The 12402-nt window shown below is 42.5% G+C and overlaps 1 protein-coding gene across 20 annotated transcripts in view; it reads left to right on the top strand.

Annotated features, from left to right (window-relative positions):
* CACNA1G (calcium voltage-gated channel subunit alpha1 G) overlaps nt 1-12402 on the top strand; it is a 326619-nt gene that overhangs the window by 269853 nt on the left and 44364 nt on the right. For 16 of the 20 annotated variants that reach the window (XM_083727936.1, XM_083727930.1, XM_083727925.1 and 13 more), the window contains 4 exons: nt 5329-5455; nt 9415-9540; nt 10645-10734; nt 10936-11149. In XM_083727936.1, the coding sequence (XP_083584062.1) occupies nt 5329-5455; nt 9415-9540; nt 10645-10734; nt 10936-11149 (557 nt within the window). The remainder of the gene's footprint in view (nt 1-5328; nt 5456-9414; nt 9541-10644; nt 10735-10935; nt 11150-12402) is intronic. The other 4 variants (XM_083727932.1, XM_083727935.1, XM_083727934.1 and 1 more) reach the window with 1 other exon arrangement.

Genomic DNA, 12402 nt, shown 5'->3' with positions numbered 1-12402 from the left:
TGAGTTCAGTTAAGTTCTTAACTCCTAAAGCCCTTAATGGCTTAGGTCCAAGTTGCATGATGAATATTCTTCTTCTTTATCAGTCAAGGTCATTTTCGAAGGCCATCACTTTTGGATGGCCCTGCCATCACAGATTCAGTGGGAGGTGACAAGGAAAAGGGTCTGCTTGGTGGTGGTGCCCTGGTTGTAGAATTCTCTCTCCAGGGGGAAAAACAAAAACTTGCCTGGTACCTACTGGCATCATTTTTATTCTCCCAGGCATTTTAACTGGGTTTTATTTTGAGTGTTTGGTATTTATACTGTTCTGTAACCTGCTCTTTTAGCTTCTGTTCTTGTTTTTATTGTATACCTGTTATTCTTTCAATTGTATTATTTTATTTCTGTTTTGATTATAATCTGCTCCTGGGAAGTTTCTTTGAACTGCATGGTATAAAGTAACTAAAATAAATAGGCAGGAATGCTAGTTTATTGCTGATCTTGAAAGTGGAGCTGCTTATATGGATGAGAGCTGCCTGTGCAGAGCACACTAAGCTGAGGACTAGGATGGTTGCTTTGGAGGATAAAGGGCAGGCTATGTCTGCAGGAAAGCTTTTCCCACTCACAGTGAACACTTTTGGAATGCACTCAAAATATAGGAAGCAGCCTTGGGAGAAAATGAAGGAAAGCACAATATGATATTCTAATTTTTTCATGTCCAGGTGGTTTTCATGCATTGGGTGGACTGTGCAAGGGTGGCAAGTGGGTCTTCTTGGATGCACTTAATGAGACCAAAGAAAAATGTTCACTAAAACTTCCAGCAAGGCTTCAGAGCCATGCTTTTACAACATTCACTCTACACTTGTTTTAGTGTACACCCACAAAGGACAGTTTATGTTCGTTTACAAATGCAGTGTCCACTAAATAGTAAAACAGAGTACTTGTATTAACTACTGTTCACTCTGTATGTCCACATCCATTCTTAAGACTTTACTCCCAGCTTGTTAAGCATGGCAAGCTGCTTTGGTCAAATTTTTTTAGGGGGACATTGCTTAAGGACTTGGTAGCTAACATAAAGCAAGCAAGCTTCTTCTTAATTCTCTTGGTAAAGTTCTGTCCTTGGTAAGACTTGTCCTTGGTAAGGCAGTGCAGTAATTCTAGCTGCTTTGTTTTCCTGCTTGCATCTGTCTCACGTATCGATTGCTTGCTCACTCTCTCCAATTTCAGCAGTATACTCTAATTCGCAGTTATGGAATTTTGTGCCGTATTCAGGAGTGGCGCTGCATCACTGAAGGTCACTGATTAGTGTGGTAGTTGTACAAAGTCCCAATCAAGGCTTCCTGAGTGAGTTTCAACTCAGGGAAGTTGGAATGTGTATGACAGAATGGAGGTAGGAAAGTCAAGAGCAAAAGGATTTAAAGCCACAGTGTTACGAACAAACAAAACAAAACCTAACACAGGAAATTGCTGTTATCATTGGCTATAGAATTTAAAGCTACTTATAAAAGACAACTATTTTCTTAAAGCTTTTGTACCTCTTTCTTCAGCAAAAAAGAGGGGGTTCTATAAGAATTAGAAGTCATCTACATGGAGAATGATAAGCTGACTTTTAGTTGCTCCGCACAGATGTGGAAGGTGAAGCCTGTGGAGATATGTTATTCCACTATGCTCTTTGGAGAGTGAAGGGCAAGGATAGCATATACTCCTTGTGGTGAAGAAGATCTCAGGTATATGGCAGTCCTACAGACCTGGGCCAATGCCTGATTTGGTATTAAGGCACTTTTATGCTCCAGAGAAATTTGTGGGGATGACACTTATTCCAGGAATTTGATTAGATTATTCTGGGGTGCTCTCCATTTATAAATTGTACACTCTATGGCTCAGTGCCTAACAGGGCTTACTGATGGTCTCTTACCCAGGGCCCCTGAAAATCATAAAGCCAACTGTGCATTTATAATGGCGCTGTTGCTTTTTCAGGGACAGTGTCATGCTACAAATCTGCAAGAAATAAAGTGGATCCATTAAAATTGGGGTGGGGAATCTCTGGTGCACAATCCAAGCATGGCCTGCCAGGCCTCCCCATGCAGCTGGTTGGTGTCTCCTGCAGCCCCACTCCTTCCAAAGCCCATTTCTCCTTCTTGGCTGCTTCTGTGTGAAACAGAGGACAGGGACAAGCTGGTGGTGCAGAAACAGACCATAACACTCATAGCAAAGGAAACGGAAGAGATGTGTATGAGAGGAGGGAGTGTGGGGATAAATGGAAGTGAGTAAATGAGTGTGTGTGTGTGTGTGTGTGTGTGTGTTGGTGTAGAGATGTGTGAAGTGGGAGGATTGTGTAGATTAATTGGTGTGTGTAGTCTTGGTCCCATCCCCTTCTGGATTTGGCCCTGTCTATTGCTGGCCGAAAAAAGAGAAAAGTTCCCTACTGAATCAATTTAAGGATACCTTTTGGTGGAACCAGCAGAAATATAAGTAAATATCTTTGCTTTTTACCTTGAGAACGTGAATGATAACAGTGTATTCAGAAAAAAATACAAACTGCTGAAGCTTTGCCGAAGAGCAGAATACATAGAGATTTTCTCCAAATGGGTAGCAATCTTCAGAAATCCCAGTCAGGAAATAAGGCCACAAGTGACAGTGAGTTAGATTAAAACTATACATTCAAACTTCTTGCAGAAGTGAACCATTGTCCAAGGGCCTACATCTGAAGAATGATGTCGGGTTATAAAGTGCCAGACTCTGTTTACAGGAGCTTAGATTGTTACCCGTGAGGTCAAACGGGATACAGTTTAATTTCTCAGCCAAGCAGCATGGGGTTTCCAGGGAAGCACTACTGAGGCTACTGATGTATTTTTAAAAGTTGAGCAAAATTAAAGACATGTTGACAGGATACATCACAGGCAACTGAATTCAACACACACACAAATAAATCTATTTTATTTATTTTTATTAGATTTATATACCTCCCTTCATCACAAGATCTCAGGGCAATATCTCGATTGTCTGAAACCAGAATCTGTAGGCCAATGCCCTTAATTGGCATCATTATACCATAGACTTTTCCTCATCTTTTGAAGAAACTGGAGTTTTGGTCAACTGTTCTGGTCATCAGGGGCCATAAGGGGAAGAATGTACGTTGCAGTCACAGCTCTTGATAACTTACGGCCTTTCTCCATTACAGTGCATTTAAATAGTCAAACTAAAGGCATCTTGAAAGCTTTCTCTCAAAAATTATCCCATGGGTACTCTGAGAATCCTAAGCTGTCAGTTGCTTCAGAATACCCATCTCATTCAATGTTGTAATATTTTTTTTAATCATTGTGGTAGCAAAGATGCATCCCCATATTCAGTGATAACCCAAATTCAGCCATAGCTCTTTCTTTACATCTAGCTTCACATTTCTATGGCTCTTCCAGACTGGTTGTGTGCTCAGCCACAGAGTCCACTCTCCTCGTCTGAGATTTAAATGCCCACAACTTCATTGATTTCAGATGTAGGAAGCTTTGGCATATGCATTGGGCGTGTATCCATCTCAGCCCCGCTCCCCTCTTGCTCGGGAACCGAGGCATGACAAGGTCTATTCGGGGGTGGATCCATCGCAAAACGCAGGTTTACGCAAACAGCCCCCGAATGCTGAGAGAAGCTCTATGGCCCGCTAGCCCTACACACTTGGCTCTTTGGTCAGAGACTTCCCTCTAGGCCCCTCTAACGGGGTCCCCTGTTAACGCCACCCCAGGGAACAGGGGTGGGTGAGTCACCACTTCACCACACCCCGATTGGATGAAAGACTATAGGATTCCACCCAAGGCCTAAACCGCCAAAGTTGTGCTATGGGAAAAATGAAACCTGCCGAGCTTCTCAGCTCCGAATACAGCAACCGCCAAAAGACCACGGCAAAGCTCGGCTAGCTGAAAAGACCAGACCTAACACGAACACTGGCACCAGAGCCTGCAATAAACCCAGATGCCAACTTTGCTGCCACATACACCCGGACAACACCATTACTGGCCCCAACAACATCACACATACCATCTTGGGACTATTTAATTGCTCATCGTCTAACATTGTGTATGCCATCAAATGCCAACAGTGTCCTTCAGCTCTCTATATTGGACAAACAGGCCAGACCTTACGCCAAAGAATAAACGGACATAAATCGGACATCAGGAATCACAAGACAGAGAAACCAGTAGGAGAACACTTCAATCTCCCAGGACATTCTATACAAGATCTCAAAGTAGCTGTTTTACTACAAAGGAATTTCAGAAATAGACTGGAAAGAGAAGCTGCTGACTTGCAAATTATCACCAAACTTAAAACCATGGAGACACCTGGTCTGAACAAAGACCTTGGATTCTTATCTCATTATACATGACAAAGCCATTTTTCACCTTCTCACCCCTTGCTTTTTCCTGTAAGACCTATTGCAGTCGTTAAGAGTCATCAACAGGCTCATCACAGCTATCTGCCAATCACCCATTCCCACCACCCTTCTGAGTAATACCCCTCCCCACCTTCTCACTATATAGAAGGGTCTGGAAGCTTCTGTTTCAGTGTATCTGAAGAAGTGTGCATGCACACGAAAGCTCATACCAAGAACTAACTTAGTTGGTCTTTAAGGTGCTACTGGAAGGATTTTTTGTTTTGTTTTGTTTTGACTATGGCAGACCAACACGGCTACCTATCTGTAACTGAAAAGACATGGTTAGAGTAGTATCAACTATTAATGAAGGGAGCGGAAGGGTGCGTGGGTGATGCTCCTGGCCAACTGGATGCTGTGCTGAGTGGTCAGCCGGGCCACTGCGGATTGGTTCATTTGAAGGACGGGTTAGGTGGGAACCCATGAGCTTCCGCAGTGGCCAGAGGGGACAGGGAAACAATCTAAAAAGGGGCTGCATGTCCAGGGGAGAGAGGAGGCGCCATGTTGGGCCACAACCGCCACTCACCTGCAAGACGGTAAGCGGCCATTACAATTGTATAAAGCACAGGGTTTATTACAGCAGTGTAGAGAAAAGCATGGCAAAAATACATAGATGTTTTAAGGTGAAATGCCACAAATTGGTCATTGTAAAATGACAATACTATTCAGATGTCCCATTTATGCTGCTGTGTTTATATCTCTATGGGATAAGTGTGTTGTGTAAAAGCACAAAAATCCTGTAATTCACACAAGTGCTCTCCCAAATGCACATTTTCAGTTCCATTTTACCTTTTCAGATTGGAGTCATTTTATTTCTTTAAAGTTCCTGTATTTGAGCTAGTTGCTACTTCAACTTGCCTTTTCCCCACTCCCTTTGAATGAAGAAAGATATGTTGTTAGGATGCTATTAACATGCTAGTTTTGTCTTTCAGGGTCATTAGCCGAGCACAAGGGCTGAAGCTGGTGGTGGAAACCCTGATGTCATCCCTAAAACCCATTGGAAACATTGTTGTCATCTGCTGTGCTTTCTTCATCATTTTTGGCATCTTGGGAGTCCAGGTAGGCTTTGCACAGGATTCACTGAAAGTAGAATAGTCCAGACGGTCCATGTGCTCAAATTCACCGCATGGAATTGGAGACTTTCCTATACACAGACTCTCACAACCATATATGCCTCTGAAAAGGTGCAAGATTCCACGAGTGCTTGTAGAACAAATAATAAGTCCATGTGTTTCAGAGCTGCTTCACAAATTACTTTTTTCTAGAAATGCAGTCAAAATACTTGATTTTAGCTGCAAAACCATTTTGTATCTCTTTTGTAGGAAATGTACACTTTTTGTGCATTCCGCTGTGAGTTTCATTAAGCAAAAGTGTGTTTTCAGCATCACGGTAGCACATTTGGAGGGAGGGGGCTGGTAGCCAATAATGGACGGTTGTTACCCTTTTCAGAGCCTGAGGGCTTGCATTCCCTTCTGCGCAACCTTCCGGGGCCCACATGCCAATGGGCAGAGACAAAGTGTGCAGAACAATACATGTGAATTTTGCCTCTTGTCTAGTCTGTGTCCTCCATCCAGCCAAAAGGCATAGTCAGAGTCCAAGGGTTTACTCTAGACAGGCAGAAACACTCCATGATGAGACCCCCAAGGGGAACCCTAAAGTCCAAACAGAGCCCACATTTGGTCCCTGGGCCTGAGGTTCTGTTTCCCTGGCCTGTAAGCTCCCTGTTGCATGTACATGTGTGGTAAGCTCTCCAAGATACATTTAGCAGCTTTAATGTAGTATTGCAAGTGATTTGTTTCTTAATCAATTGCACAGTTTATAATGGCTTAGTAATATCCAGTGGTCCCATTTGTTCTCCTCATATTTTATTTATAGAGCTATGCCTTGATGTATAGGTTGGAATATGTATTATATCACTATAACTATAAAACGACTCATTATTTTTTTGGATGTCATCCTGAGCATTTACCGAAAGTTTTATCTCTCCAGTCTCCCACTTTCCAGATACCGAAATCTGATTTAGTAATCTTGTTTTGATCTCTTCCCTAATGTGCTGGTTACAATGCCCCATATTTGCTCACTGCAGTTCCCAATATTTGCTTCAACTGCTGTAGAGTAGGCACTAGTAACTAACCTGTCATGGAGACAGAGGTGATGAAATATAATAATGGAAAGTACAGGGTGTAGCTTGATCCCCTAGTCCCTAAGCCTTTCAGAAAATGCTGTGTTGGGGGAAATCATCAACCTTTGGTATGCATCCAGTGTTGTGCTTTTCAACACTTCCACCCCCCAAGTATAGTACTCTTAGGTTAAAAAATTTTAAAAAAGATTAAATGTCACCACCTATGAAATATATGGGTTTGCATTGATCTCTATTGTTTGGCTTGCTCAAACAGAGCCCTAAACGCTTGGCATCTCTTTTCGAGTTCAAATAAAGAGGTGATGTTTAAAGAGTCCAGTGGGAAACGAACCTTGCCATAGGGAAGCAAAGCATGATAATGCCAATAACTTTTGTCACTCAATAAAATAGTGCAAATGTCTCAACCTAGCCTGATGCAGGCCGCTGCACTGACATCCATCATAGTAGTTGTCACGCTCTGCTGCTTCCTGTTTGCCATTGAAAAAGCGACAATATTAATCATCTGGGGTATCGATACCTTTCACCCTGTTGGTAATTGTATCTGACGCTGTTGAAGTCTATGCCTTGGGGTCACCAGATTCACAATACAGTGTGAGGCCTGTGCTTCAAGGGTTGTGTGCACCACAGAATTTCGACCACTGTGACTGCACAAGCAGGAGAAGCGGCACCTTTCAAAAATCTTCTGTCACTTTAACAGATGTGGAACACCTGTCCCTTATCTGGCAGTCCTAGACAGAGTGAGTGAGATCTCACAGAAAATGTTGGACTCCTTTGGGAGGAGGGGCAGGATACAGATTGATTGAATGAATAAGTGTGATGATGGGAGGCCTTTCCTTCATTCTACTTACAGGCAGGGGTATAGAATCAGTTGGGGTCTAGAAAAAGAGCTGATCTCTTTATCCATGTATATGATTTAACTATCAAAGGTCTGTGCAAAATTCCTCCCTCTAGTTACTAGTAGACTGAATAATGTCTTTGTCTGATCAAATGCACGTGTAGACCCAAGGTGATTTCAGGAGCATGAAAGGGCATAACTGTGAAGTCAGCAGGGTAAATGGACCCTGGTACTGGATAAAAGCAAGCAAATACTGTCTTATAATAATACCTAAATAATAATCCAAGGTAGGAAATGTATTTCCAAGCAGCAGTTCAGAAGTTGTCAGAACTGTGAGGAAATGATAGCCAGGGCTGGATTTAGCAGTAGACATACACAGACACCAGGGTTGTGCCTTGCAAAAGAAGGTTTGTTGTTGTTTGGTGAGGAGGCAGATTGACAGGAGGCCAACTCTAGCCACCTCCCTTTCCTGAACAGGTGCTCAGCACAATTACCATTGACATTATAGTGCTACTTGGATATTTATAGGGCCCCGACTGCTGGGTGATCCCAGGTAATTATGTATAACATGCATTGGAAAGGCGAAATTTCTTTCCAGTTAGGAGCAGCCACTCATGTGGAAGCTTCCAATTACACATGGTTCTTAATCTTCGCTGGATTGGGGGCAATTGTTTATGAGCTTGTGTATACTACAGGCTTCCTGTACATTAGGGCCGAACTGCAGTGAGTCACATTCTGTAGCAAAAATTAGCCTTGGGCATGTCTCATGGAAATATGAGAGATTAATATTTATAATAAACAAATAAAAAGTGTGGGTACCACTGGCAGTTATTTGCAGCCTTGTTTGCACCATTCAGGTTGTTTGGGTTGTACAGTCCCTGTCAAAGAGAGTAAGATATTCTGGACGTGGTACAATATTTTGTGTATGGGCAGAAATCATGAGGTAGTCCACCATCAACCAAGTACCCTTGAAGAAGATTTGGTGGCTTGCTCCTTCCAAGTCCGTCAAGCCAACTCTTAAAAATCATGCTGAATAATTAGCTTTCCCCTCTATCAGTTCCTAAAACTTTGAATGTTATTGTGAAGACATTTTCACATGTATCCTGATGACTTCTTCCTGCAGCACTCGGTCAGTGGTGACCCTTAAGTAACTCTAGACCCTGGACTTCACAGTCTTCTAGGGCGATGGTCATTTAGTTGTGAAGCACACAGCTGACATTTCTCTTCTCACCACGGCAATTCCATGCTTTGTAACTGCTTTTCCAATGCTAATATTTTAGAGCAAAGTCAAAGAAAAACCTGTTTGTGAGCCCTGGTAAAAGAAATACTCTGAGCTTGTGCAGTTTTGCATTTTTATGGTACCATCATGGCTACAGAAATAAAATGGGGTTTGCTTTTGCTGCTTCATGCTAAACACATTTACTTGGGGGAAAGCATCATTTCTTCTAGAAAAGGATAATATATCTTTAAGGAATGAGTAATAAAATGAACATCTGTAACCAAGTACATGCTTGACTTGCCACCTCCTAACTATAAAATATTTTGTTAAAAATAAGAAGGAAGGATGCTGTAGTGACTAGCTTCAGCCCTGGTGTTCCCTGGCATGTCCATGCCAGCACAGATGCAGATGTCAGGCCTGTTTGGAGCTGGCTCCATTATCTGCTGCTCCCTGGGTGGTGATTTGGGGGCCTTTTTGTTGGTTTTTATTTAAATGTCCCAGCTTTTAATTATTCAGAAGGCAGCTCACAAATAGAAGGAAAGCCAATTAAATCAATTAAAACAGCAGCATAAAACCGCAAATAAAAATAAATAAAAACAGCAGGACCAAAGCACCATTCACTAAAAGATGGTGTTAATAAAACATTGGGGGCCTGGTGCCAGACTTCAGGGCTTAAATGGGGCAGGTAAGACCTGTCCCTGATGACCACATGCCAAGTGTCTGAAGTTGGGGGCACCCAGACAAAAGCCTCCAGACATATCTCAGTGACCGGGCATTGTAAAGTCACATTTGCTAATTATTTTGCCATCTCTTGGTTTTCACAGTTGTTCAAAGGGAAGTTTTTTGTCTGCCAAGGGGAAGACACAAGGAACATTACCAACAGGTCGGACTGTGCAGAAGCCAGCTACAAATGGGTCCGGCACAAGTATAATTTTGATAATCTCGGCCAGGTATTAATGGAATGGTAATCTGCTTCTTTGCTCCTTTATTCCCCTGATTCTAAGTGTTCTTGCCGATTTTGCAGCTACCGTGGCAAATGACACATTTCCTAGACGCAAAATGTGCACTTAAAATCCCCAATTTTAGAGTTCGTAAGTCTGCACAAGTTCCTTTCTGCATTAAAACAAGGGCTTGCACCTTCTCGGACCATTACACATCATACTACATATGTCTATCAAAAAGCCTCATATTAGAAAATTTGACACCCTGTACCCAGCAGGTGGCGCTGTGGGTTAAAGCCTCAGCGCCTAGGACTTGCCGATCGAAAGGTCGGCGGTTCGAATCCCTGCAGCGGGGTGCGCTCCCGCTGCTCGGTCCCAGCGCCTGCTAACCTAGCAGTTCGAAAGCACCTCCGGGTGCAAGTAGATAAATAGGGACCGCTTACCAGCGGGAAGGTAAACGGCGTTTCCGTGTGCGGCTCTGGCTCGCCAGAGCAGCGATGTCACGCTGGCCACGTGACCCGGAAGTGTCTCCGGACAGCGCTGGCCCCTGGCCTCTTGAGTGAGATGGGCGCACAACCCCAGAGTCTGTCAAGACTGGCCCGTACGGGCAGGGGTACCTTTACCTTTACCTTTACCCAGCACAACCTAATGCTTGCCTAAGAGATGCACTCCAAATGTTGCTGGACTATAACTGCCGTCCGCCTCAGCCCATATGCTCAATAGTAAGCAGTTGATTCCCAACATCATATGAAGGGCGCCACATTGGCTGCTAGCATCTCCATTCATTTACAGGGTCCACTGGAAATCATCCATACTTTAGCAGCGTGGCAGGAACTAATTAGAAGTGAGTGAGGGAAGCCTGTAGGGTGAAAATGGAGCTGGCTGTCTCTATTTTTTGAATTAACCCTCATTGTTGGACCAGTGTCTGACACTGATAGGTTTTCGCAGGCGGGAGATGTTCGGCATCAAAGCACATTATTTTTATCAGCAAGGTAAAAGAACAAGCTAAAATGCAAGTTTAAACTTGAGAAGATAGGGTAGAAGATGGGCACACGAAAGGAGTTGTTTTCTTCCGGCCTAAATGTAATGCTGTGTTTCCTCTTGCCTTTCTAGGCCTTAATGTCTCTGTTTGTTTTGGCCTCCAAAGATGGGTGGGTGGACATCATGTATGATGGATTGGATGCTGTGGGAGTGGATCAGCAGGTACGTGGTTTGGCATTAAGTTAATTGAAGAGATAGTTTTGTAAAAAAACAAAACAAAGCTGTAAAGGGTACAGCTCCTCCCCGTATCTCACAGTCTTCACAGACAAAGGATGTTCCAATCTTACTTTGCACATTTATACAGCCTTGTCCCCGGTACCCTCCTAGGTTGTAATTTTAATGGCTTTCTTCTCTGCCTTGTAGCCAGTCATGAACTATAACCCTTGGATGCTCCTCTACTTCATCTCCTTCCTGCTGATTGTTGCCTTCTTTGTCCTCAACATGTTTGTGGGAGTTGTGGTGGAGAATTTCCATAAGTGTCGTCAACATCAGGAAGAAGAAGAAGCCAAGAGACGAGAGGAGAAGAGACTCAAGCGGCTGGAGAAAAAGAGAAGGAGTAAGGAGAAACAGATGGCTGGTCGGTAGTCTTTCCTCATCTTTCTGAGTCCTGCTTGACCTTTGACAGTCTCCCCGTAACTCCCTGCCTAGCACCTGAGGCTCAGATTCCTTTCAAAAGCATGTCCAGCTATGAAATTTGCATGAAGGATATAGTTCTGGCATAGGCTAAGTAACGAGCCGCAGAAACATAGCAATGGCTGCATGATTCGCAACTACTTTATACGCTAGGTGATTTTTTAAAAAGAATAATTTTAAATGTTTTTTTTATTATTATTATTGCACAAGCTTAGCATTACCCAAATAGTGTCAAATGCAAAAACCAACAGTTCCAGAACAGGCCAAGAATCTTAGGCGTGTCTAGCACTGTTGCTGAGAATTAGCTTCACTATTTGGTTTATTACAGCCTTGTAATGTCACAGTGAAATCACTTTTGTCAATTTCTGAGCCAGTTTTGCGTATCGATTGATGAAACTGCATCGTGCATTTAAGGATGTAATAATAAAAAGCAGCCTTGTTTTAGAAATGCTTGAAAATATAGTGTATTTGCTTGAGAAATACAGATTTTTTTCCCCTTTAAAACGATGAAGGAAATAACCAGACAGAAATTAGCCAAATTAAGTAGATCCACTGGCACACAACCTTGTTGGACCACTTAGAATAATTTTTTAAAAAATCCTTTTGTAACCATAGTAGATGTGTCTCTAAAAATCTGAGAAACTTGACATACATATTGTCTTTTTTATCTCAGTTCTGTTTGATTGAAAAACAGGAAATTACATTCAGGTCAGAGGTCACAGGTCAGAGGTACTCTCCTCCATCTTGCATGCCTTCTATTCTGCTTGGATTTTTTCCCCCAAATGCCCCTGCGTTCATTCATGGTATCACTCTTGTTACTTCCATCTTTAAGTGTTCTTATGGCTTTCCCCCAACCCATTATCCCTTCCACATTTACTTCATCCCTTTCAGACTGACACCAGTAAATCTGTAGGAATCTCTCTTTGTTGTTGTTGTTATTGTTGTTTAATGGTTACTTAAAAAAATGGTGCAATTCCCTGTATGGTTGTTCTATAGGTATAACAAGATAGGACCATGATTTGTGTTGAGCATTAATTATATTAAATTAATATCTAGATACTTAAGGACATTCGCAACTTAGAGGATTATATTTTAACATTATTTACTTGAGGGTAAGGATTCCAGATCAGAAGATCTGAAACGAATAAATCATGCTGAAACTGTGGTTTATTAATGAATTTTGTGACACTATTCAGA

The sequence above is a fragment of the Podarcis gaigeae genome (genome assembly GCF_964106915.1).
Source record: "Podarcis gaigeae genome assembly, chromosome: 2".
Classification (NCBI taxonomy): domain Eukaryota; kingdom Metazoa; phylum Chordata; class Lepidosauria; order Squamata; family Lacertidae; genus Podarcis; species Podarcis gaigeae.
Note: the sequence above shows the minus strand (reverse complement) of the source record. Positions and strands in the feature narration are given on the sequence as shown.